Genomic DNA, 26,065 nt, shown 5'->3' with positions numbered 1-26,065 from the left:
TATTATTTACAGCTAGGTATACTGTTGGGATTGTATTGTTTAATGGGCATCACCCTAAGTAAACAAATTCCATATACTACAGGAAAAAGTATCATCATTTACTTTTAAAATAAGAGTGAATGAAAACTTTCTAAAAATTAAGATCACATCATATAATGCATCAGCTGCAAAACTGTATTGTTAGTAAATGGCAAAGTTCAAGTATTGTGTTACAACAACATAAATTCTAATACTCATTGAGAAAAAGACAGTACACCTAAATCATCTTTTCTTGAAGTGCTAACCATATAGGATCTACATGCAGATAATTGCATTAATTAAGACTACCATTTTGCCCTACAGAAAAATTACTGAATCTTAAGGAATGCAATCAAAACAGGGATATCATCTTCAGTATCTATATCTAGAGTGTATTCAGTTTGCAAAACTGCAGTTGGTGTGACTAGAATTTGCAGAAAACAGGAATAACTATTCAAATAAATGCTATCTTACATTTTTCAAATGTTTTTTTTCAAGTGTTCTATTGTTTTATTCTGTAAAAACTAATTCTCACATAAATATAAAATTGATTATTAAAAAATAACGATGGGGTGCTTATAAGAAGAAATGCTCGCTTAGTGTTTACCCAGAAATTTCCTTAAAGGCAAGTGAAATACCCGCAGAAAGGAATAATCATACATAATGAGGTAACATTTAATCACCAAAGTTGTGCAGGCAATGCTTGATGCACCCACTTCATTTTTTAAATTTGATATAAAATTTTTGTACTTTTCAGAATGACTCAGTAGTATCAAGCAAAACAAAATTAAGCATTTTTGTTAGACTAAATAATAAAATAAGTCTTGTATAAAACACATCTAGTTGTACTGGAGTGTTAACTTTCTGTTTAACTAAATGCCACTTCAGAGTGCTCCAGACACAGTTATATACTACATTAAAAAAAACCAAATTTAATTTGTAAATTATAATATTAGAGAAAATGTAGTATATAACTGTGTCTGGAGCCCCATTTATGTAACATTATTTTCAAAGCACTTACAAAGTTACATAAATGGGGCTAATTTCGACTCACAGAGTTACAAAGGTTACTATGGAACTCTGCAAGTCAAGCTGCTTTGAAAATATACCTCTTACAGTAACCTATGGAACTTTGTAAGTCTAAGTGCTTTGAAAATGAGCCCCATAATCTTTTGTGTAAATTATTTAGCTAAAATATTTGTTCTTGTTTAAACCAGAGGACTACATAGCACTGTGCTTCTAAATCTGAAATTACAAAACTGTCCAAGACTAACAAATTAATTGTCAAGTGTGCAAAAAGTTTATTTACAGGGAATGTTAATAGCTAGCAGATTGCAAAAGCCAGATTACCTTGGAAAACAGAGCTTGTTGATCATGCAAAGATATCACAAGTATACTGCCAGTAGTTTAATGTGTTTGCTCACTTGCTTACTGACCAATAAAAGAAACAACAACAACAAAATCTGTTTATACATTGAACATCACCTACCTATAAAGTACTTGTATGTGCAGATGGATACAAGTATACTGCTGTGCGGCATCCAAACCATATGATTGATAACACGGCACTTTTATTATTACCTGTGTACTTCATAAAGCTTAGCACACCAAAGTGTGAACATTGCATGCTTGCTGCAGTATCATATTTCTCCAACTCCAGATATATTACAGAGAAATTTCTACCACCAATACAGCTTTTAAATACAACAATTTTATTTATGGCTTTCAGTTTCGATCAGTCAGCCATTCAAGAGTTCTATATTGAAAATTAAGCAACGATCAATATTTGTTGTCACCAGTAAGGAAATAGGAGTCCTTAAAATTATTTCCCAAAGGCAGAAAAAACACAACGAAAATTTACATGGGTTATGCTGAGTTAAACAACATTCAGCTATAAAGTAAAACCTACTAAAGTTGTTCGTTAAATACGATGCTGCAGGCATTGTTTTCACTAGAGGTTGCTCAGTCCTAAACCCCTCCCCCAACCCACACATTGTACTCTTCACCAACGTAGAATTGTGTTTTCACTATATCCACCCTAGTAGTTGGTGAACAAACAGGAGTTGTGTGTCATGATTTTGCTGCCTCGTCAAAGTTACCTCGATCTACAGAGAGTAGGAAAAGATAAATACAAGCGCATTCCTGTTTCACCGCTACTCTTTCACCCACATCTCTTGGGCTGCCCTCCCCCTTTTCCCACATAATGTCGAGGCACTGCGAAGAACACGATCATGTGCAGCTTTCTCGAACAAAAAAAAAAAAAACACCTCGCCCGGGTCGCCTCCACCATCTCCCATTGCCCTTCTTCAGGGCGCAACCAATTGGAAGCCCTTGGAGCCACTAATAAGGAAATCTAGGGGTGCCCCTAGCTGCAGCTTGGGACAGCCCAAAAACCATTACTCCGAGGAGGAGGATGTGTTCGCATCCCCGGTCTCCCCCCCACCCACTCGTCATCTCCATGCAGAAGCCCAAGAAATTGTGCGAGCCACCACCCCTCTGAATAATTCAACCATGGCTCAGCGTGACAGGGGAGGGACCTCTGATTCCCCCTGGCCTTCCGCCCATCCGGATTTATTGATGATGGGGTGGGGGAGGGAGATGCCCGGTGGACTTCTTCTTCTGCCGTGTCAAACATACGGAGAAACCAAACCGGGCATTTTACACGCTTGTTGTTATGCTCCTTGCATTCAGCCAATGAAAAGCTGCTCCTCCTAGACGTAAAAAGGAAGGTTTGAAACAGAGACGAGAGTAACACTGATTAGAGGCACGCGGGCTAGGCATTGAGACTGAGCCAGCAGTGCAAGTGTTCAGCCACCCACCCAGCTTCACTTCCTCCCCCCCCCCTCCCCCCTCCCACGCGCAAACCAGCCCCCTCTAAAAAAAAAAAAAAACTTGTCCTGCTTCCTCTCTCCCTCCCTGCTCTCTTTTTTTCCCTTCCTTTTCTCTGAATCTACTAATTGAAGAGCTGGGATTCCTCACGTGAGAAATTGATTTGTAGTTTGAACACGTGGCTCATTCAAAAAACCGGAATATTAAAGTGATTTTTCTCTCTCTCTTCCTCTCACCACTCTAGATGTTATTTAGAGGCGGCGCCTGCATTAATGTAGTGTGACATTTTCACAGTCTGCTTGCCAAAGGGGGTTCGGGAGGGGAGGAAGACAAAAAAAAAGTAGTTTTTTTTACCCCTCCTCCTTTTCCTTTTTAAGCCCGCCATCCTACTCATTAAAAAAAAAGGGCTAGGTTTCTTTTTCTTTCTGCACATCCGGAATATTCAACAACATACAATAACAACAACATAAAAAGGACAAACTTACTGTGTGCGGGTTTTAAGGGGGGGAGGTTTCCAAATTGTGCCCCCCCTCAATTCCCCAGTTTTTCCCTGAAGACTGCGGCTCTGGTCCCCCCCCCCCCCTTATCGTCCCATTGCCTCTCTTTTGGAGGAGGAGGAGGGGGGATTTGTTTGCAAACGGTGCAGAGTAGATCAGCACACACACACACTCACTCACTCACTCACACACATAGTCACACACACGCACGCACACGGTTTTTTTTTTTTTTTTTTATTTTCCACCCCCCTCTGCCTTGTAAAAGAGAAAATGAATAAGCTGTACATCGGCAACCTCAGCGAAAACGTGAGTCCTCTGGATCTGGAAAGTATCTTCAAGGAGTCGAAGATCCCTTTCAGCGGCCAGTTCCTGGTGAAGACGGGTTATGCGTTCGTGGACTGCCCGGACGAGAGCTGGGCGATGAAGGCCATCGAGGCGCTGTCAGGTAAAGGCCCGGGCGGCGGCGGTGGCTCCGACCCCCAACCGAGGGGTGCGGCGGGCCGGGGGGAGGGAGCGCTGAGCGCCTGGCCGGCCGCGGGGAGGCGAGGGGGTAAAAGCGCTGAAACAAGCACGAGGTGTTTCTCTCTAGGGCCTGCTGGTGGTGGCCCTGCGCTTTTCCTCTCCCCCCCCCGCGCGGCCACGCTCTCCCCTCTTTCACCCTCCCCGTCTCCGGCCGCTCCCGCGTTCCGGGGGTAGCGAATTGCCCCCTTTTTCTGCCCCCGCGCAACTTTGTTCCCGTCGCTTCGCAGAAAGCGCTCCGCGCCGAGACGGTTTTCGTCAGTGCCGTATTCTTACTGTGTGTTTCGGTTTGTGTTTCTCTTGCTTTACCGTGTAAGGGGGGAGGGAGGTAGAGGAAGGGTCCCCGTCCCAGCTGCGCGTCTCGTGCCCAGCCAAGCCGCGAGCGCGTCTCCACAGCCGGCCCTCGCTCTCTGCTCGCTTTCTCGAATGAGAGGAATTAAAGGGGGTTTTGTCTAGGTTATAGGAATTCATTCTAGCCTTTTCTGTGTGCATAGACTCTCTCTTTTTTTTCTCACACACACATATATATAGAAACGTGTTTTCTCTATTGGAGCGTGGGGAAGAAAAACCATGCCTCAGTCTCTTCTGCAGTATGACACAGTGGAGTTTCCTCACGCACGCACCCGTTACCGGGAAATAGTTCTCTCGCGTTTTCGGTCCTTTATGTTGAGCTCCCTGGTTTCTTTCCACATCAGACTTGCAGAGACGGGGGGGAGGAGGTGGGGGAAGAAGTGTTGAATGTGGCGGGGGAATTGATTTCCTCCACCCTCTTTCATCGCTTTGCTTTATATTGGCAGGTAAAGTTGAACTACATGGCAAAGTCATAGAAGTTGAACATTCAGTTCCCAAAAGGCAGAGGTAAATATATGGAATTCCCCCCTCCCCTCGTTTACTGAAAATCAATTTTTGGGAAAAAAATAATATAGAAAATATTGAAACTTTTCTATTTGGCTTGTGTACTTAACGTTGTGCGGTACGAGCTCGGTTTAGTTCTTGTGTTCTGTCATCTGAAATATGCGTTTCTGGCTTACTGTATTTTAATCTCTTCCTGCTTGTGTTCAAGCAAATGTGGTGCTCTTTGGGGAAATAATTAGTGAATGTTTGGAGGGTAGAAAACCTATCAGCTTTAAAAGCAAAGGGCATTTGAAGAAAGCTTTTTGTTGGGCGGTAGCAGGACCTGGGATGTTTTGTATGATATCAACGGCTAAGCACGTGAGCTGGGCTTCAGGAGTAAAAGGAAAGAAATACAGTACTGTATATGCTTACAGAAAGCATTCCTGGAAAATAAATGGACTTAATGGGATAGGCATGTCTGTCTTTCGTTGAAAATAGATCACAGCTCTAGTAGTCAGGAGGTGGGTTGCGTTGGGGGAGGGGTGGATTTTAAGACGACGGACAGTGTACAACTGCAATGATTATTATTATTTTCTGTAAAGATAGGATCGATGAACAGTACTGATTAGAAAACGGTGACTCATTTTGTTGGAAGACATAGGTTTCTTGTAAACTTCCTTTATAAATTGCAAGGCAAACTGTGAGAGTTTGGCCAATGTGTGCTGCGCATGTGATCTTATTTGAGTAGGCCTTGCAGAAGCTTAACTGGTTGGTTTAACGATTAATTTGGTGGAGTATTTTTAAATACTTGTACTGCTTCCTGTCGCTCTTTATAATATAAATTCTACAGTTTCTAAAAGGATATAGTAAAAATAAGCCATAAATTTTGTGATCGAATTCCTTGCATAGATGCATATGGTCTCTCGTTGACAGAAGATCCATACTAAAGAGAATTTTGAAACATGGAAGTTACGTGTTCAATCAGTTGTAATATGTGGACCTTTGGTTTAGCACTTTTTCACTTTTAAATGTAATTCAGGGCTATAACCTGTGGTGACTACCCTGATTATTTTGTGTTGTTCTGCCACGTTTGCGAGCTTCCTGTAGAGACAGGATCTGTATATATGTGGGTTGGGTTTTCCTGGCCTAACTGTCATAGGAAGCTTTATACTCCACATTTAAGTTAGACAAAACCATTAACACAATTCTCATGTTTGACTTTTCAGTGTTTGCAAGCATGTCCTTTCAGTTTACTACAGTGCTGAAGGCATAATCTCAGGTGTGTTGTCTTATTGTGACAGGATGCTCTCTATAGGCCTGTATAGTGAAAGTGACTTATGGGCCTGAAACATATTATCTAGTGGTTCCACTATGTGTGAGTGCAATATTTATGTATATATTTGAGACGGTAAGAAAATAGAATACTCTGAAGAAAAAAAAAACAACTTATAGATACATGTGCTTTTTCTATATTTTAAATTAGATTTACATTTATGTGGGTGTTTTTGTAATTTTATAAAGTAAGAAAATCTGGACTCAACACTTAGGGCATTCAAAACAGTTCTGGTGTGCTACATATCTTCAAACTATATTTTGCAGATAAATAGTAGAGTAAAGGTTTTTGGAAGTATGTTAAAAATCTGTATTGGGGTAAAGTAGTGCTGGTTTTAGTTTTAATGATTGTAATTTGAAAAATAAGTTTTCCAACCCAGAAAGCTTCTGGTAAATACTAATTCAAAGTATTCTGTGTTGAATCAGAACTCTGGCGTTTCTTTTCTTGCATCCTGAAATTTGTTTTATTGCCTTACACATTTCAAATTGTACCTTAACATTTTGGTATGTATGTTTATTATCAGAGTCATAACATTTTCAGCAAGTTTTTCAACCTGGTATTGCCTTTTTTTCTTGTATTATTCGAAACATTTATTGTGGATTCTAAATTTTAAAGATTTTCAAATTATTAATGGCTTAAAAGTTCTGATGTAGACTTGAATTAAGCTTTCATGTTGATTGTACATGCCCCCTTCCCCCCCAGATGTTTGCTTGTATGCTGTTCTGGACAGATTTCCACAAGGTGTAGGATTTTATAAGTGGTGGCAGCTCAGAGTTTTAGGGGAAGTGTGTGTGTGTTCGTTCTTTCTGAGGCCCACCCAGTTTGCTGGTATGTCGAAATTCTAGGGTTATGTATCCTTTTTAAAAAATGTATTTTATTTGGGGATGTGTGGAGTCTAGTATGGTCTGATTTTTTTGTCTTGATTAGTTTAATCTATCTAGTCATTGGTTTCTTTTAATGTTTTTTTTAAAGAAAACTATGCTTTTTGATTGCTGAAATTTGCTTATTTTAGTAAACAAAGTGATCAGTTTCTCTAGAACAAGAATATAGGGACAATGGTGTATTGGAAAATGCTTTAAAAAATAAAAAAAAAACTAATTTTTTTTCTGTAGCAGACTTAATTGCTTGGGGCATACCAAGCAAATCCCTGTTGGAAACACCCTTCCCCCTCTCTTGTAACTGTTAGATTCTTCCTGAGACTATGCATTATTTGGGGGAAGGGGGAGGGGAGTTACTAGTAATCTATATCCTCATCACGTAAAGGAAGGTCAAGAGGTGGTGTCAGTTAAGGTTGCCGTAAAGTTGAGCTGGGTCCAGAAGACCAATCCTAGTAAAGTGTGCTTGATTTGTTATTCAAACGAAATTCTTAGGCCCAGCAGTCACCGCATTCCAACCCTAGCTGGGCCCTACATATCTGTTGTGGGCACGCCCACGTTGCAGAAATGACCTTTATACCTGCTGTGAAAGGCAGGTTCGGAATACAGTGCTTTAGAACATTTATTGAAGCATTCAAACTCAAAAGCAGTTGAATGGTCACATTGCTATTGAAGACAGGGGTCTGGATAAGGTTTTCCTGCCAGAAGGAGGGATTTGGTGGGAGGAGGGGTAAACAGTGAACCTAATGCAGGCCAAATAGTTCCTGATTAGTACTAAAGTCTCAAAGGAATATGAAAAGAATGTTGAATTTCTACTTTCCAGTGTTTTTTCTAATTCTGTAGAATTTCTACTTTCCAGTGATTTTTCTAATTCTGTAGAAGGGTGTTGGAGTGCTGCTTAGTCCCCCAGTGACTTTGGTCAAAACTTGGGGGGAAAGTCTGTGCACCACCTGCACTCACTTAACTACATTGGTTTGCTCTTGCTTTGGAGGTAAATGACAAAGCCTGCCTGTAAGAAATGTGACCTGTTTTTCTACTCTATGGCCAAACAGCTGGGTGGGTTGGTATACATGCTGCAGTCTAGTTATGTGTATAGCGTTATATCATGTGTCTGGCTGGGGGGGGGGGCTGCATATTGAGCCTGTCTTTATAAGCCTTCCTTTAAGCAATGTCAGAGCTGAATACCTAGAATCCCTGGGACTTCAGGGAAAAAGCAGCTGTTTGACACTTTTTTTTTTTTAAGCTGAGGCCAGGGAAAACTTCCTGTTGCAATCTAAAGAGGTGTAAATTCTAAGTGGTGGCACATATTTGTGGTTCCTTAAATATATATATTATTTCCCCCCTAAATGTGGAAATGGGAAGGAAGAGGGTGCACACGAACTATTTAGGGTATAATTTGTTGTAAGCATTTTATTGACTAGTTAAATGTGATGTGATCTGACAAAATGTGAGTTCCTTTTTATTTGGTGTCAGTATTCTGAGTAATTTTTAAAAATTAACAAAATTAAAATTGCAAAAGAAAAGTTCACCATTCAATGCCCCTTTTACTGTTGCAAGCATCTTATGTGGAACCCTGAACCCCTGGTGTAGTGATTAAAATGGATGTGTTAGGGCTTGCCATAGTGGGTAACTAGTGACTTTTCTAGATGAGCTGCTTATGTGCCTGCCTTAGTAAATTGTTAAAAAACTTTTTCATATGGTTTTACCTGTAGTGTTTTATCTATCATAGCAACTTAATTGCTATGATTTTTCATTTTTAAAAGTAAGAATTAAAAAAAAGAGTGAGAATTCATTCATGTTCTGAGCTAAAATGCATTTTAAGACATAAGGTAAAGTAATGACCATAGGCTGTTACAAATTGGTATGAGGGAATCCTTTTGTTGCCATGTTCTGTCTAGAGAATTGTGTTTCAAATACTTGGAACTTTTAACTTTTAATTAAATTTGATAGCATCACCAGGCATCCTGCAAAATGAGTCACTAAAAAGCTCTTTGGAGCCTTAAAAAAATAATGCCTCTTAGTGATTTGTGATTAAGTGGATTAAATGAGGACAGATCTTCTCCCCCCCCCCCCCCCCCATGGTTGAGATTTAGTAAATAAATATTCAGCTAGTTTTGCAGAATGTAAATTATTTAAGTATTTAGATCAGGGACAGAAACAAGGGGCGAAAACCTGTAGCAATTGTGTGTTGCATAGAATTAAATTTGTTACTTTTGTCCCTTTATAGTAGGAACATTGTTACTGGTAAGTAGCGGTGTACATAAAAAAAAACATTGAGCATATTGTATTGAGCACATTGTATTTCAGAATGTATGAGATAATTACAATGACCAAGCAATGTACACTAATATGAAAAAAGATGTTTCCAGCCTTTGTCCAATTTTTCAGACCAGTTTTAAATAAAATGTGTTTGGGATTTTGGGAGTTACTTTTATCATTTTTTTTAAACAATGATTTTTTTTTTAATGTCTAACTTCAGTTATAGTTTCGTACGTATTAGGAACCCTGGGAATTGATTTGAGGCATATAGGAACGTTTTCCTCTTTGCTTCAACAAATAGTGCAAAACCTTTTGTTCCTAAGAGATTTTCTAGCATTGTATGGCACTGTTGTCTGTCTTAGGCAAACACCACAACAGAGGTTCTTAGTGTATACCCATTGTTATTTTTTTTCCCAACAAGTTAAGAAAAAAAACCCCTACATACATCTACAGAGTTCTGATTATTTTAAGTAGGTATTATCAATGAGTATGTGATAGTGTTAGTTTTTTCTATTGAACATATATGATGTAGTTAGTTTACCACTGGAAAACAAAGTAGCTTAAAAAGTTGCCTAACATCCAGGCAAATAAACTGCTGCATGCTGGTTGACAAGTAATTCACTTCATTGCAGTGTGTTTAGGATGAGGTACAGCAGATTATTCTTTGATATTTTGTCAACAATAAGTGTGTCATTTAAAATGAATGCTTCTGCAGGGTGGATCCCATCTCTGGAGCAGTCTGAAGTCAGCTCATCCTTAGTGCATGAAGCTGACATCACTCCAGTCCTCCTCCTCCTGAGTACAAGATGGCTGCACCCGAAAGTAGCAGGGCAGCATCTTCACTCTGTTCCTACAGTAAACTTTTCATCAGATTTAATTCCAGGGCTGTTCATTGAAAGTTATCCAGCCCCATAATATCACATGTAAAAGCCACCTACTTTTTTATATTTTGAAGGGTGCGAAGAGGGTGTAAAAGAGTTTCTTCAAATGTTAGTCTGTTGGTATGAAGTTGATTATTTAATTACTCTAATCCATAATCATTCCTAAATTCCTTGAAAACAGTTTAATTCAAATGTATGAAGACTTGTCTGTGATTCAGCTAACAAAAAATTGCTGTATTAGATTTTTTTTTTTTTTGGAAGAAAAGCAATAAAAAGTGTTGTTGGATTTCAGAATAAGTATGTTACACATAAGAACATTTAGGGGGAAGTTACAAATGTGGGCTACCATTAAGACAGGTTATTTTACCACAAGTGTGTTCTTAGGGTTTTGCTGCATAAAGTGGGCTTATTGCATAAAATCAGACAAGGTACTAAAATAACATAACTTGTAGTAAAACAACCTGACTGTAATGGTGGTCCATGTATCTGAGGTTTTATTAACTATCAAACTGTAAATGAGCAGAGGAAAGAGGCATAAGGAGAATGAATGTAATGTAAATGTTATTCTAATCGGAACAGATCACAAGTTTGTGGACTCCTGGCTTGATTGATTTTATTGACTTGATATACTGTATTACACAAAAATGCATCAAAGTTTACAGAATTAATAAAAATATACAGTCAGTACGCAAAATACATCAAATCTATCAAAACTGCTAAGTGCATACTTTTACTATACATGCAACTGTGCAAGTTTGTTAAATTTATACAATATATGTATAACAATAAGTTATTGTTGATGTTATAGGGTATTGACACAAACATTAATGGTAAACGTCAGGGTTTCAGCAAAGGTTATAAATTTATCGCATGCCTGAAAAACACAACCACTGGACTGTATAGGTAGGCTGCTACGCAGAGCCTTTGGGCCCCATCCCTGGACCTGGATCCAGTAGGTCCATGCAGGATCCATCCTTGATACTAGTATCTAAGATAAACGTCCATAATTTGGTTTTTTTTTTTATAGCTGATCTCCACCCATCAAAAACGTAGGTGCATTACAAGAATGTCAACTATGAAATACAATAATACATAAAATCGACACAAGACCAAATATTACCCACTCAAATGACTTGGATCTAAAAATAATTGTAATTAAGAATATTTTGTTGGGGGGGGGGGGAAGGGATAAAATCATGCTTTATCTCTGTAAGTCCATCTGACTGCACTGTCTGAGCTAAGGTCCATAATCTTTGTTGAACATGACATTTAGAAGGTCTGAGCTTAGGCTGTGTTAAGCTTAGAAGGTTTTGCTGAGACTAGCGTGTTGAGCTGTGACATAAGATGATTCTGCTTTAACAGAAGTATTTTATGATAAAAAGAAAACTGGAGAATCAGGGAAATGGAAACTTTTTCCAGTCAAAGATTACATGGAAATAAGTAAGGAGCCTAAAACCCTTGCCAAATGTTTCCAGGAGATGTCAACTTTGCGTTCTGAAAACTTCTAAAGGATAAATATTACTGTACAGTATGTTAACTGTCAAGTCTGAGTGTGGATGGAAGTCTGCAAAATAAGTGTTTTGTGTTATACTGCTTATTAGCTCATAATATACATTTCCTCTGGTAATCTAACCATGTTAAGATATTTCCAGTACTACTACTACTACTATTTAGCATTTCTATTCCAGTAATTCTTTCTCCTCCTGTTCCAGACCAGGTGGTGTCTCCTGTCTGTCCACAAATATCCATTGTTGTCTCATCTTGGTAGTGGTTCTTTCCTGATTTATTCTTATGATTTTGAAGAAGCAGTTCTATATTTTTGTGAAAATATATATTTCTTTACTCTGGCTATTGTGTTCTAATAAGAAGCTGTTGTTTTAAAGAGTTCTGTAAAGTCATTTTCAGATTTGCCTTGAATGTTTTTTAAAGAATAGCCCTGTCACTGAGAAGTACTATACACCTCTTCTATTTTTTGTTTGTTTTTAAAGTTCTTGAATAAGTATGTTGCAAGGTGGGAGACTTAGGAGCAATGTCAGGAAATACTTTTCACAGAAAGGGTGTTGTGAAGACAAAATCTGTCCTGGAATTCAAGAATGCGTGGGATAAACACAACACTAGAGAATGACACGGGGACAAAATTTGTCCCCGTCCTTGCCCCATCTCCGTGGGCTCTGTCCCCACCCCATCTCCGTGGGCTTTGTTCTCATTTGCAGAAGCCTTGTACACTTATGATTTTATATTTAAATCTTTTTATTAAAGTATAAAAAGGAACAATATGCTGTGCAACTGTTGTGTATAAATTACAAATAGAAAACAATACCAGTTCTAGCTCTCCTGTTTTCCACAGTCTCTCCTGCAATAGAAGATGTCTTCTTAGAAGATGTACAGCAGGATGTGGCCAGCATGTTTGCTTGTTTTTCCAACAAAAATATTGTCATCTGTATCTATCCAACATAAAATAACAGTCCAGTTCATTAACAGGCTTCAAAGTAGAATGTGACACGGGGACAAAGTTTGTCTCGTCCCCGCCCCGTCCCTGTGGGCTCTGTCCCTGCCCCTGTGTCATTCTCTACACACTATATAGAAAAAGGATGACTTGGTCATTATATTTGTATTACTATCCATGAAGAAAGGATGGAATACAATTAAACCAAAACTTAAATGAGCTCATAACTGGAGTGAGCTTTGGTGGTGGCTTTGGAGTTTGAGAAATAAGACCAGAGCTGGGTAGATTTCTGTGTTTTAGGTCAAGTGGCAAAAACGGATCAGGATCAAGGCTGGAGTGGACTTTGACAGCAACTCCAGTAGTTGGATAGACTTCTACAGTTTATGCCCCCAAATTGGCAGGGAGAGACCAAGATTAAGTACACAGTGAAGAAATGTGCAGAGTGCCAGATTCAACTTTGGCCACCTTTCTGGGCAGACTGGATGGACCGTGCAGGTCTTTATCTGCCATTATTTACTTCCTGTGCTCTTACTTTAGTAGTGCCCATCTTGATTCCATTGGTACCCAAACATTTATTATGTTCTATGAAGCCAAAAGCTTCATGCTAGGATGTATTAATTTATGGACATGTGGCATGTATAGAAAAGTAGACTGGGGAATAAAGGAGTTTTGTTCTCATCTGGTTTGGCTGTTTGTGTCTTGTGCCTTTTTCATTTTTATCTACCTCATCAGACATACCTACTTTGCAAATTTTAACTTCTTCTGCAAATGTGCATCATTTCCTTGCATCCCCAATGTAAATGCCAGACATCATCATATCCTTTTACAACACACATTTGATCATGTAGACTTAAACTTACTAGTCTTAATAAAATGTACCTGACACCTCTTAATTACCTTAGAATTTCCCATTTTTTTCTTCAGCCTATGACTGGAGTTTGCCAAACTGTTAAGGCCCATACCCAGGATGTGTGTGTGTGCTTAAAAGCAAAAAAATCCCCAAACAAACCTGAAATGCACGTGTTGGGAGGGGGAAAATATATACTAGCAATGCCTGTTCTTTAGTTAGAACTGATTACTAAGGTTTTTCTTTACATGTAGGTAGTTCAAAATTTTTAAGTCCTTTAAAATAAATAAATAAAAATGGATTAGTGTCATGAAATAGAAAACTTTGGGGCCTCTTGTACAAAGCTGCACTAGCAATTCCTGGTGGGAAATGAGAGGAAGCCCATTCAATTCCTGTAGGCTTCCTCTCATTTGCTGTGTGGGAATCGCTTTTGCAGCTTTGTAAAACAGGCCCTTATTTTGAGCTGCTTTTTTTGCCTTAAATATCTAAGGGCCACTTAGTGCTGTTTGCTTTTGTCCTTTTTATCCTTCCTTGGAGCTGATAAGACTGACTTCCAAACTGGTACATTATAAACTTACACAGCATCAGGTTTCAGTTGTGGCCAAAAGCACAATACAGAAAGCCTGCTTATGAGCAAGGTTGAATTTTATTTATTTTTAACACGAAAAAAAAATTGACTTTCCAGGAATTTTAAGTAGGGAATCGTCGTGCACAGATTTTCTAATGAACCCCCCCCAAAAAACCCTTTCATAAATTATACAGAACTTTGCCTCAGAGTGGTAAAATACAACCCCCCCATGCTACTTACGACTAGTCAGCTTATCAGAAAATTTTCTATTGTACTAAGGGCTCTGTTTACTAAGGTGCACTAGCATTTTTAGTGCGTGCTAAAAATTAGCCTGCGCTAACCATGTAGACGCCCATAGGAATATTATGGGCATCTACACGGTTAACCTGTGCTAATGCGCCTCTTGCGTGGCTTAGTAAACAGGGAGCTAAATTGGGCTAGATTAAATTCTGGGCAAAAGCCCAAGGGCACACAAAAAGTCTTCAAGTTGGGTGCTTGCACTGTAAAATGGCTTTCTTTTTCACCATGGATTAAAAAAAAAAAATATGCAATTTCAGGCAGGAAAAATAATTTCTTGCAAAATAATCCAAGAAGGGGGAACCCCCCTTTCCTCCCCAGAATAAAAAGGATAGGGGAACATTGTAGAGCAGTGGTTCCAAAATCTGTTCCCTCTTGCATTATTTTGCAGCAAATTATTTTTCCTGTCTATCAATAGAAATCAAACAAAATAAAACATGGAAAAGAAAATAAGATGATACCTTTTTTCCTGTTTGAAATAGCATGACATATATATATATGTTTTTAATCCCTGGTGAAAGATACACTGTTTGTTTGTTTTTTGTTTCTTTTTGTTTGTCTAAGCACGCCTGACTAGTCCTAGGTAGTATTTGGGGATTTGATTGCTTGTGTTCAACGAATTTGTATATATTGTGCATATTTTTAAAGGATTTATGTATCACATCTTTTTAAAGTTAAAAATATGTGTTGAAAAGTAGTGAGTTATTCATGTACCAGTTCAAGGATATGCAAGTTTTTCTCTTGGTCCCATTTGCCACCTCCTCGCTCTTCCATTCCCTCCCCTTCAGTTATTCAGGGAGGATTGTGGGATAGGAGAGCGTTCTTGCAGCCTGCACTTTTTTTTTTTCGTTTGTGTGTGGGGAAATAGGATTGTTACTTGGGCTCTAAATCTCTTGGCTTTTCTAGGAGGTGCAGCACATATCTGTGTGCTCTGCCTGTGGCTTTTGAACCCTGGCTTCCTGCTAGAGCTCTATGCCACCGGAACAAAATTGCCGTAGAATATGAAGAAACTGATTAATGTATAGAACAGAGTAGAATACTCCCCCCATCCTCTCCCTCTATAGCTAGAGAGAGAGAGAGAGACTTGATTCAAAAGTGCTTATGCAGTTCATGGCACTGGCCTCTTCGTGTATTCATTTTAAAATTTTGGGCAAATAATAAATTCGTTGAATTGCCTAGGATCCTAGCCCCTCAAAAAAGGGGGTGGTGAGATTTGGGGTATTCTGGGGTGGTGTTACCTAGCAGTATAACATTGAGGGCCCTGTTTACTAAGATCCGCTAACGCTTTTAGAGCGTGCTAAACATGTAGACGCCCATAGGAATATTAGAGGCGCCACACGGTTAGCGCACTAATGCTTAGCATGCACTAAAAATGTTAGCCCGTCTCTAGTGCGGCTTAGTAAACAGGGCTCTTAATAATTGTAAGCAGTAAAACTTGGTTAGTGTATGTATAATTTGAAATGCCCATATTATATGGTTTGAGTTATGTGGATATGCGGTGATGCTGCTTAATACTGCTTGAATATATGTATAATTTGAAACCATGTAAGTTAAAAGATTTTTAGATTTCTCCATATGACTGAATATTGACCTCAATGTGAAGAAAAATTTGTGAATAGATTATATGTATACTCTTTTAAAATATATGCTCACACCCCCCCCCCTTGCTTTGCTGAACTCTGTCATGATTTGTTTGAAAGCGAATTTCTTAAGAACTGTGGTACTTTTTATTCTCTTCATATATTAGAAAGGAGCTCAGTGAAAACTTTCCATGTTCCCTGCATCTACTTCAGTTTGATCTTGTTCCATACTTTCTTCCTGCCACCCACTATTAAGACACAAGTTGGTGTGTGCTCAGTTCAGATGGTCAGAGAACAGTACAAAAATGTTTGCTTATGTGAGGCAATGAGAAATTTTTGTCACTTTTTTTGTGGTTTGTGCTTTTTAATTTACTTCAGATAAAGATATTGCAGTTCATAAAATGCTGCTTCCTCTCTCCCCACACACAATTTGAACCATGAACTTGGTAGTGTGTGTGAATTATATTTATAATAATTTTTGTTTTTCATTAACTACTTCCTTATATTCATTATGGGGTTCTTAGCTCGTGGTAAACACCCATTATATTCCTATGGACGTCTTGGCATTTACCACCAGCTGATTTTTAACTGCAACTTAAAAATGCTAGCGTGGCTTTGTAAAAGGCCTCCTTAGTAAAAGTTAACCTATGGTAGGAAGTTTGAAAAGGCACCCCCCTCCCCACCTTGGTTTTTAGGATTTTTACTTTCTTTGATGTTGCCTAGTTGACTCAGGTGTGTTTCTGGTTTAGTATTCATGCTTCATAGTTTTGTCATTGATGATGCCATATATATAAAAGGGTTTTGTTTTTGCCTTTTATATGGTCTTAGTACCTGGGGGTGGAGATTAATGGTTTTATCTTCTGTTCCTTATAGTTTCACCATCTCTCTTAATTGGTTAACAAGAAGTGCCTGTGTTTCATACATTTCGTATCTATTCTCCTCGAATTAGACTTGTAGTCAGTGGCTCGCATATGTCAGGCAGGCAGGCCAATCCGCCAAGTAACTTAATTTGCATATTTTATAGTTAAATTTTTTTTTTGGGGGGGGGAGGGGGGCTAAGACTCCAGGCCTTGGAGTTTCTTTTTTTTTTTTTTTTCCAACTGTCCAATTCTGCCAAGGTAACTTCATGAACGTTTTTAGAATATGATTAGTAATACATAACAATTTGCTCAAATTCCAGTACATTAAAAAAAGCCTGTCCTCTGTTTTGGACCCCTCAAATATTAATTTCCTGATGAGGTGTGTGTGTGTGTGTGTTTTTTTTTTTCAACCATAACCAATGTAGGTACAGACTCTGATTCTAAGCCTTCCAGGGACAGAAGAATACCTACCGTACCTGAATGTACACTGCTTCAATAGCAGGTGATTATATAAGAAATTAAAAAAAGGAGTGGAAGAATAGCTTATGGTTAGACCAGCAAGCTGAGAACCAGGGAAATCTGGTTCAAATCCCACTGTGGCTGCTTGTGACCTTGGACAAGTCACTTAGCCCTCCATTGCTCAGATTGTGAGTTGTCAAGGGACAGAGCAATGTCTGCTGTACCTGAATGTACTGTACTTTGTTACCCTTCAAACTTGTAGGTGATGTATAAAACATAAAAAAAAAAAAAAATCCCACTACAGAGAGGGTAAATTCCATAGATTAGTGGTTCTCAAACCTGTCCTGGGGGGTTCCTAGTCAGTCAGGTTTTCAGGATATCCACAATAAATATTCACGAGAGAGATTTGCATGTACTACCTTCACTGCATGCAAATCTCTCATGAATATTGGTTGTGAATATCCTGAAAATGTGACTGACTCACTGGGGAGCTCCTAGGACAAGTTTAGGAGCCACTGCCATAGATAATCTCGGTATTTTTGTTTGCCAGTGTACCAAACGTTTATATAAAGCTTTGGATATTGATAATTGGGAGATCATGTTTTTTTTTTTTTTTAATTGAAAGTATCCTGTGATTATACAAGCAAACATCATCATTGGTCCGTTGACTAGATGAATCCATAAATACCATATTTCTTCAGTAGCAGAACAATAATTTTAAAATAGAAATTACTTGTTTTCAAATTCAGTTTTTCAGTATTTTAAATCAAAGTGAAGTCTAACATATAATCGTGTTTCGAGCAAGGCTTTGCTTCAGGGACAGGTCTCCTCAGATAATCGGTCCATAACCGTAATCTTCACCCCGTCCACCGATCCTCCCCCCTCCCCCCATGTCCAGCAACCCTCTTCTGTGCCCTGCTCTCACCCCAAGTCCAGCTACCCTCATCGCCGCCGCTCCCTCCCCCCTCCGTGCCGGACCCCCTGCACTGACCTGACAGCACCTCTCACCTCCATGTGAAAGAGCTACAGGCAGCAGCAGAGCGCTCTGCTGCTGCCTGCAGCGCTTCCACACGGTGGTGAGAGGCGCTGTCAGGTCAGTGCAGGAGGCCCGATACGGAGGGGGGAGGGTGGAGGTTGTTTCGTGCGATGTTCCTTTCCAGGCGGCAGCGTCGTCATCCGACAATTCAACTCCGTTTCCCTCTCTGTTCCGCCCTCTGACATCATGATGTCTTGACGTGAGGGAGGGGCAGAGAGGGAAGTCTGTACTGCGCATTTGCAAGTGAATACAGTCACTTGCCGTTTATATGTTTGATATATTTAAATTGTAAACACTTTTCAAAGAGCCATGAAGTGGTGACAGTCAGCCATCTGCATCTGTGAGTAGAGGCGTATATTTATGGGAAATACAGTCTAGAGCAGGGGTTCTCAACCCAGTCCTCAGGACACACCTAGCCAGTTAGGTTTTCAGGATAGCCACGATGAATATGTATGAGACAGATTTGCATACAAGGAGGGTAATGCATGCAATGTATCTCATGTGTATTCATTATGGATATCCTGAAAACCTGATTGGCTAGGTGTGTCCCGAGGACTGGGTTGAGAACCCCTGGTTTAGAAGGAGGAAATGGGTAAATTGGTGAAATAATTGTATTTGAGCAGTATTAATGCATGGTGTGTGTTTTTAAACTTTTTTTTTTCTTGAACAATTAGAGATTTATAGGGAATTCTATATTAAACTTGACAAAATGAAGAGAGAAAATGGGTCATAGGCAATGACCAATATGTTGTAGCTGTTAAACATGTGGAGAGACAGGTGTTTTGACGTGGATGCACCCTTAAGCAGTAGCTTTGATTTCTACAATAAGGTCTTGGGACAATTTTGATGTTAACCACCTGTATGTTTTTTCCTGTGTGCACCTTGAAAATTGCCATAGTGTTGTCTATAGTATAGGTGTTTGTGGACATTTGCCATCTTTCTGTAGGCGTGCACCGTACTTACCATTGTAGCATCGGCTCTTGGTCTTATGAAAATGAGGCTATCCAGGCTGCTGAAGTTTTCCAGACAGCATCTCCCTCGTTCCCCCTTTCAGACTCCATTTTATTATGCAGCATTTCTAATACTTTAACCAGGACAGACATCTTTAAACTTTCCCTTCTGTAGGCAGTGCCAACAACGCCCAGTGTCGATGTTCCTTTGAGACTGTAAATTTTGCCACTATCTCTGGCAGTGACTGTTGTACATAGGAAAGTAATTTTGCCTTTTGGGGTGACTCTCAGTGCACATGGAATAGTTAGTTTCTGTATTTGATTGGTAAATGGCACATGCACTGAACAAAAACACACACACACACAAAATAGGAAGGCTATACACTGGACTTAAATGGATGTGTAAATTTGCCTTAGTGTCTCTTATAATATCCCTCACAATTTGTATTGTAATTGCCATTGTAGTGCTGTTAAAGTACTGTGATGATCTCCTGGTGTCTTATTCTTCTTCAGACTCCTCCCATCCTCATTCTTTTCGCCCCCTTTTTTTGGGCGTTTTGCTTGTTGGTAGTGTCTTTTTTTTTTTTTAACTTGTAACTGGCCCAGTGTAGGCCATGGAATGTAAATAAAACCATCATTGGCCCAGGACAGGAAAACGATTATACAGGAGGAGCTAGGCTGCTGAATCAATCCTGAAGCAGGTGAGAAACAAAACAATGAACTAATCAAGAAACACAACATAAAATGAATTAGGTGAGAACGAGTAAATTAGTTCTGTTCCTATAATTATTTTCAAAATAAGACTTCTCAGAAAAATCCGTTTCTAGAATGACGCTTGTTTAACAAAACAGAACTGTAACTTGTTTATCTTGTTAACTTGTGCCATATTGAAAAATGAATTAGGTTTGCAGTTTTTCTATTCTTCGTGTGGCTAAGGAATGGAGTACCTTAAATCATCTCTTCCCAAGTATATGTTTATTAAAAACCTTGCTATACCGCATGCATCAAACTAGTGGATCCAAGTGGTGTATAAAGTTAAATAAAAGCCAGGAAAGGAACGCCATTAAAAATAGGAAAGAAACACCACACACAAAATCATACCACCAAACAATAACGACAAAATTGAAAAACATTCAGCCAATGAGGACACGTAACCAGGAGACCACCTCCCAAATCTAAACTCTCCAGTACACTCAAGCAAGATTGACGTTAAAGGCTTGTAGAAAATAGTGTTTTAAGAAGAGCTTTGAAAGGGGGAAAGGACTCCTCAGATCGTATGTGAGGGGGTAAGGAGTTCCAAAGTGATGGGGCTAAAACATAAAAGGGTGAGTGGACTCCGATTGGCAGCCATAGAATGGAGGGCCCTTGATGGAGTATAGGGAATTGTCATTGCAGAAAGATACATAGGGACAGCAGTATGAAAGGCTTTATGAGCAAGTGTTAAAATTTTAAAAGAAATGCAAAACTGAACCAGAAGCCAGTGCAATTTGAAAAACAAGAGGGGTGACATCAAATTTACCTGCTGTATATAGAAAACGAGCAGCACAATTCCGAAAGGTCTGTGGCCATTTAATTTGTGACTGAGGGAGGCCAGCATATACAGAGTTACAGTGGTCTAACTTAGAGATAAGAAGGGCATTCAGAGCAGTGTGCAAAAAGAAAGTCGAGAAGATCCCTCAGGAACGAATTGGGGAAAAAAAAACAGATTTCAGTAATTCAGAAACTTGTTTGGAATGTAATCGTTAACCTGGTCTCAACGTCTAAGGCAGTGATGCTCAACCAGTGTTCTGTCAGACTTGATGCGGTGTACTGTGGAGAAGTCGCTGCTGCTGATAACCAGGTCAAGATGATCACATTGGTGTGGCCTTTAGCACTTTACAGCAATGAGGCATCAGTGGTGGCTTTTGTGTCTACAAGAGCACTCTTTATGAGCATGAATATAATCGCCCATGCCTTTCCTTCCTTCCTTCCTAACTATAGCATGCAGGACGTAACTTGAGCCTCTTTCTGTGTAGTACACGTACGTAGCATCTCCTCTTCCCCCTTTGAGTCCTTACAGTCTGTCTTATTCCCAGCCTGAGTGATGGGGAGAGTGCACCAGATGCAATGCCTTCTAAGTGTTGGCAGCAGCAGTAGTGGAGATTCAGGTAGGAGTCTCCTGCAGTAATCGGCTGTTTCAAAGTTTTACTTAAATGATAGTTAATGCTCGGTCTCTATGTGAATAAAGTAGAATATGGCTTACAAATGGTGCAGGCACAAAGGAATAGTTCAGAGCAAATACTTATTTTGGAGCTAAATGTTTATTACGTACTATATATACTATAATCTCTCACTCCCAAGGATTATCGGATGTGTTGACCAGGACCTCCAATACTTAATCCATGTTATTAATTTACCAAACTGACCTCAACACCTCCACCCCTGGTCTATCACCAACTGGTGAAACAGAACCTTAATATAATGATTCCAGGGATTCTGTGGGGTTGTTCTTATCATAGGCCTTTAATATCCAATTATCATCATTTTAACCATGCTGGGAAAAACTCTTCTCGAGAAAAAACCCAAGCCTGACAAAATAATGATCTTTCCATGCATTGGCTGTCCTATGTCAACACATACTATACATCTTACATCAAAATTTCTTTCTGTCTTAACAAAACTATTTATCCCACATCCGAACGCACTCATTGTTTTACTAGTTCTACCTAACCACACTCTTCCCTCAATCCCCTATGTAATACACTTAGCTGGTTTCTTTAGTCTTCTCCAGCCAGCTGGTAAACGCTCTCTTTTCTTTCCAACAGCGTCTCCTATTCATGAGATCATTGCGGTTATGTTTTCACTAGCATGAGTGGATTCGGTTCTCCTCATGGCTCCGTTCGTTCATTTCTCTTTTTTCTTTTCAATTTAAACTTTCTTCGACAAGTACGTCTTGTTTCGCGATACCCATCGCTGCTTCAGGAACTTTTTATAACTCTTATTTCATGCTTTTGATTCCGATGATATATTGCACAAGATGGCCGCGGTATTTCAATGATGTCCACAGGAACCTCCTCCAATCACCTTGCACCTCTTTTTTTTTTTTTTTAAAGGGCCAGTTAGTAGAACGCCTTCCATTCTACACTTTTATTCAGTCCCATAGGCATAGTAGTTTTAAACTGAAAGATCAATCTTTGCTCCCGCTGCCATAATTGTTGTTTAATATCCCCCCCTCTCATCCTTGTGAGTGAGAGATTATAGATTATGGTAGACCAAGGAACCCAATTAAAGGAAAAATAGAGAGGTATTGTACTATATATATACTACCTTTTTCAATTAAAGTGGGTAATGACAAAACTCAAACTAGAAACAAGTGAACTACAAAATGGATATCATAGAGAAAATCAGAAGAGAGACAAAAGGGGAGAGAAGAGGTTATCCAGTATTCATACTGATAACCCCATCGTCCTGGGAAAGGCTAAAGAGAAGAGGTCAGCCTTCAAAGCTGTTCTAAAACGAAGGTTTTAAAGGTTCTGCTCAAAGAGAAAGGGGAATATTATTCTAAAGCATTGGTGGAATGCAATAAAAGGTACTATGTCTTGTGGATTCCAGTTTGGAGTAGTATACAGACAGGATCATAAGACAATGTTCTTGTAGGGAGCAAACGGCCTGTGATGTGCCTGTAGGATGTAATTTGAGAACAGAGATGAGGAGGTGTACCAGAGGGATCCTTGGGGTGATGGTGTCTGAGGATCTGAAGGTGATGACAGTGTGACAAGGTGGTGGCCATAGCCAGAAGGTTGCTAGGTTGTATAGAGAGAGGTGTGACCAGCAGAAGAAAGGAGGTGTTGATGCCCCTGTACAAGTCGTTGGTGAAGCCCCACCTGGAGTATTGTGTTCAGTTTTGGAGGCCGTATCTTGCTAAGGATTTAAAAAGAATTGAAACAGTGCAAAGAAAAGCTACAAGAGTAGTATGGGATTTGCGTTACAAGACGTATGAGGAGAGACTTGCTGGCCTGAACATGTATACCCTGGAGGAAAGGAGAAACGGGCAATATGATACAGACGTTCAAATATTTGAAAGGTATTAATCCACCAAACCTTTTCCGAAGACAGGAAGGTGGTAGAACTAGAGGACATGAAATGAGGTTGAAGGGGGGCAGACTCAAGAAAAATGTCTGAAGTATGTTTTCACGGAGAGAGTGGTGGATACTTGGAATGCCCTCCCACGGGAGATGGTGGAAATGAAAACGGTAACGGAATTCAAAAACACGTGGAATAAACATAAAGGAATCCATTCAGAAAGAATGGATCTTCAGAAGCTTATCAGAGATTGGGTGGAAGCGGTAGTGTTTGGGAGGTGGGGCTAGTGCTGGGCAGACTTCTACAGTCTGTGCCCTGAAAATGGCAGATACAAATCAAGGTCAGGTATACATATAAAGTAGCACATATTTTTTTTTGTTACATTTGTACCCCACGCTTTCCCACTCATGGCAGGCTCAATGCGGCTTACGTGGGGCAATGGATGGTTAAGTGACTTGCCCAGAGTCATCTTGAGTTTATCTTGTTGGGCAGACTGGATGGACCGTACAGGTCTTTTTCTGCCATCACCTACTGTGTTCATGGGATAATGTTAGGATTTTATGTTGAATGAAATATGAGATCGGAAGCCAATGGTAGAAAATGTTGTGCATATGACACAAGATGGACTGCAGTGTTCTGACTGAAGGCATTTCAACAGAGACACAGCGATAACTGCATAAGCATTCCTTGTCATCAGCAGCAGATGAATCCATTAACTGATGGGTTGTATCTGCCTACTAGCAGGTGGAGATAGAGAACACTGAAGAACCACAGTGACCCTTGGACGGCTAGTCCCAACTGCCTTCAGTATTTCTCTATCCCCCAGCAGGTGTGGACGTAGCTTGATCAGCTCCTGGATTTCTGCCTGGGGTGGCTCCTGTGCTTTGCTAGTTGAGCAGGGGTGTTGTGGCTGGTAGTGCCCACTTTAAAGGCATATAGGTTCACCCTTTTTCTTCCTTACCCATTCCCCCCTCCTCCCGGAGTCCCTCTGTTGCTGCCTGCCTCCAACTTTCCTCACAGCGTTAAAAAAAAAAAAAGGAAAAAAAGCGCGCTTGTACATCGTTGCTATTTCTGAGGCTTTTTCCAGAGATTCTGGTTCTGTGCAGCTTGACCGGAGCTTGTTGACTCTGTCTTCTGAGGTGAGAGTGGTGCCCAGCTCCTCTGGGGGGTCCCGCGGACGCCGTTCTGAACGGGGTAAGATTTGGTGCGAAGCCGCCATTTTATTGCTGTATTTCTGTCCAGTCGGGCGATGGCTGCTGAGGGAGTTAAGCGCTGCTCCCGTTGTGGTAAGCGCAGATGAGCAGCGGGGCTGTGCAAAACGTGCTCCTTAGACGCTCGCGCTAGTACGAGCATGCCGAGCGTTGATTCTTCCCACTCGATGGAGCTGGCAGCGGGCGCCATTTTGGAAGCACCGCATGTTGCGACCCTCGTGGCTCTGTATCGTGACCCATACAGCTGTTTTGGCTTCCTAGCTGTCAAAGTGCTTGGAGCATCTTGCTGGTGTCCTGACATACCTTTTTTTTTAATCTCTCGAGGACTGAGCTAGATCCTTGGGGGTGGGGCCATATACCAGGCCTCAGTGGCCTGATCTTGCGTGCTTTAGAACCATGTTGTGGCTCTGCACAAAGTCATCGGAGATACCAAGCAGAATGCTGACAGGCAGTTTTGCCCTAACAGAGAAGCTCTGGCAAGTGCATGTGTAATGATCAGAGCCAGCTGCCCCCACTGCACAGCTTTCTCCACTCTTCTGTAGTGAAAAGATGAGGGGACAGGATAAAGCCCACGCACGATGAGACGTATTTAAGGAAGGAGCAGGAAACCACAAACAGTGATGAGTGGGAACAAATGGGCTTATGCTTATGCTCTTAAAAACCAGACAGACAAACAAACACACACGGATATTGGTTTAGAGAGTGGTACAAACAAGCCAGATTGTGACTGAAGCTTAAGGCAGTGCTTCTCATGCCTCTTCTGTTTCTTATATAGTGTGGTGATCCTGAAAACCCAGCTGGCTAGGTGTGCCTCCCAGGAGAGGGGTGAAGAGCACTGGCATAAAAAGTAGAGCTGAAACTCTGCTGAAGCTGATTCACCATGAACTGCTGCTGCTTCTCAGGAGAGGAGGAGTTTTAGTCCAGTAGGTGGAACTGGTTTTACTGCCCCACTGGGTTGTTAAATGCTAGCCCCTGATGCAGCCCTTTAGGAGGGCAAAACGCGGCTGTGTCGGGTTTATTTTTAATAATGTGGTGAATAAATTATTTTTCTCAACATTGCCACTGGCGATTCACATCTTTTTTTTTTTTCTATTCCATGCTGGATCTTGAGAATCGCCTGCCTATTTGTTTTCTTGGCCCATAGAGGCCTGTATGTACTGTTTTTTTCCCATCTTTTGGAGGTGGGAAGGAGGGTCAGTGATCACTGGGGGGGGAGTAAGGGGGTCATGTTTTAATCTCTCCAGTGGTCATTTAAATCACCTTTTTGTGACTTATTCATGATTTGAATAGCCTTGGATCTTTTTGCTTTGTTCCAGTAAGGCACAGAGAGTTCAAGTTTTGAGGATGCCCAAATTTGGATCCCCAAATCCCTCCCCAGACACCCCCCCTTGTGATTTGGACAGACTGCACAGAAAGTGTCGTATGGGCTTTGAAAATAGTGATTTGGAGTTCCTGGCAAAAAAAAAGAAATAGCCCATCTGCTGCTTTTTGGTGCTTTTTAGACGTTTTCTGTTTCAAAAATGAACCCCTTAGTGTCTTAGAGATGTCGTTTTTTTTTTTTTGTTTTTTTTAAATTTGTTTTTAAAGAACAAAATAGGTAAGAAATAAACATCTGCCTATAGTATCTATGAGTTATAGCATAAGATTAACTTTGAAAGAAATGCCATCATCTGTTTCTAGTTTTTGGTTAAATGAACTGTAAAG

The 26,065-nt window shown here is 40.2% G+C and overlaps 1 protein-coding gene across 1 annotated transcript in view; it reads left to right on the top strand.

Moving 5' to 3' along the window:
• The first annotated feature begins 3,582 nt into the window (after positions 1-3,582).
• Positions 3,583-26,065, top strand: part of IGF2BP3 (insulin like growth factor 2 mRNA binding protein 3) — a 311,184-nt gene continuing 288,701 nt past the window's right edge. Inside the window, exons 1-2 of the mRNA XM_030201828.1 lie at positions 3,583-3,789; positions 4,661-4,721. Of these exons, the coding sequence (XP_030057688.1) occupies positions 3,615-3,789; positions 4,661-4,721 (236 nt within the window). The 5' untranslated portion in view covers positions 3,583-3,614. The remainder of the gene's footprint in view (positions 3,790-4,660; positions 4,722-26,065) is intronic.

This window comes from Microcaecilia unicolor, chromosome 1, assembly GCF_901765095.1.
Source record: "Microcaecilia unicolor chromosome 1, aMicUni1.1, whole genome shotgun sequence".
Taxonomy (NCBI): domain Eukaryota; kingdom Metazoa; phylum Chordata; class Amphibia; order Gymnophiona; family Siphonopidae; genus Microcaecilia; species Microcaecilia unicolor.
Note: the sequence above shows the minus strand (reverse complement) of the source record. Positions and strands in the feature narration are given on the sequence as shown.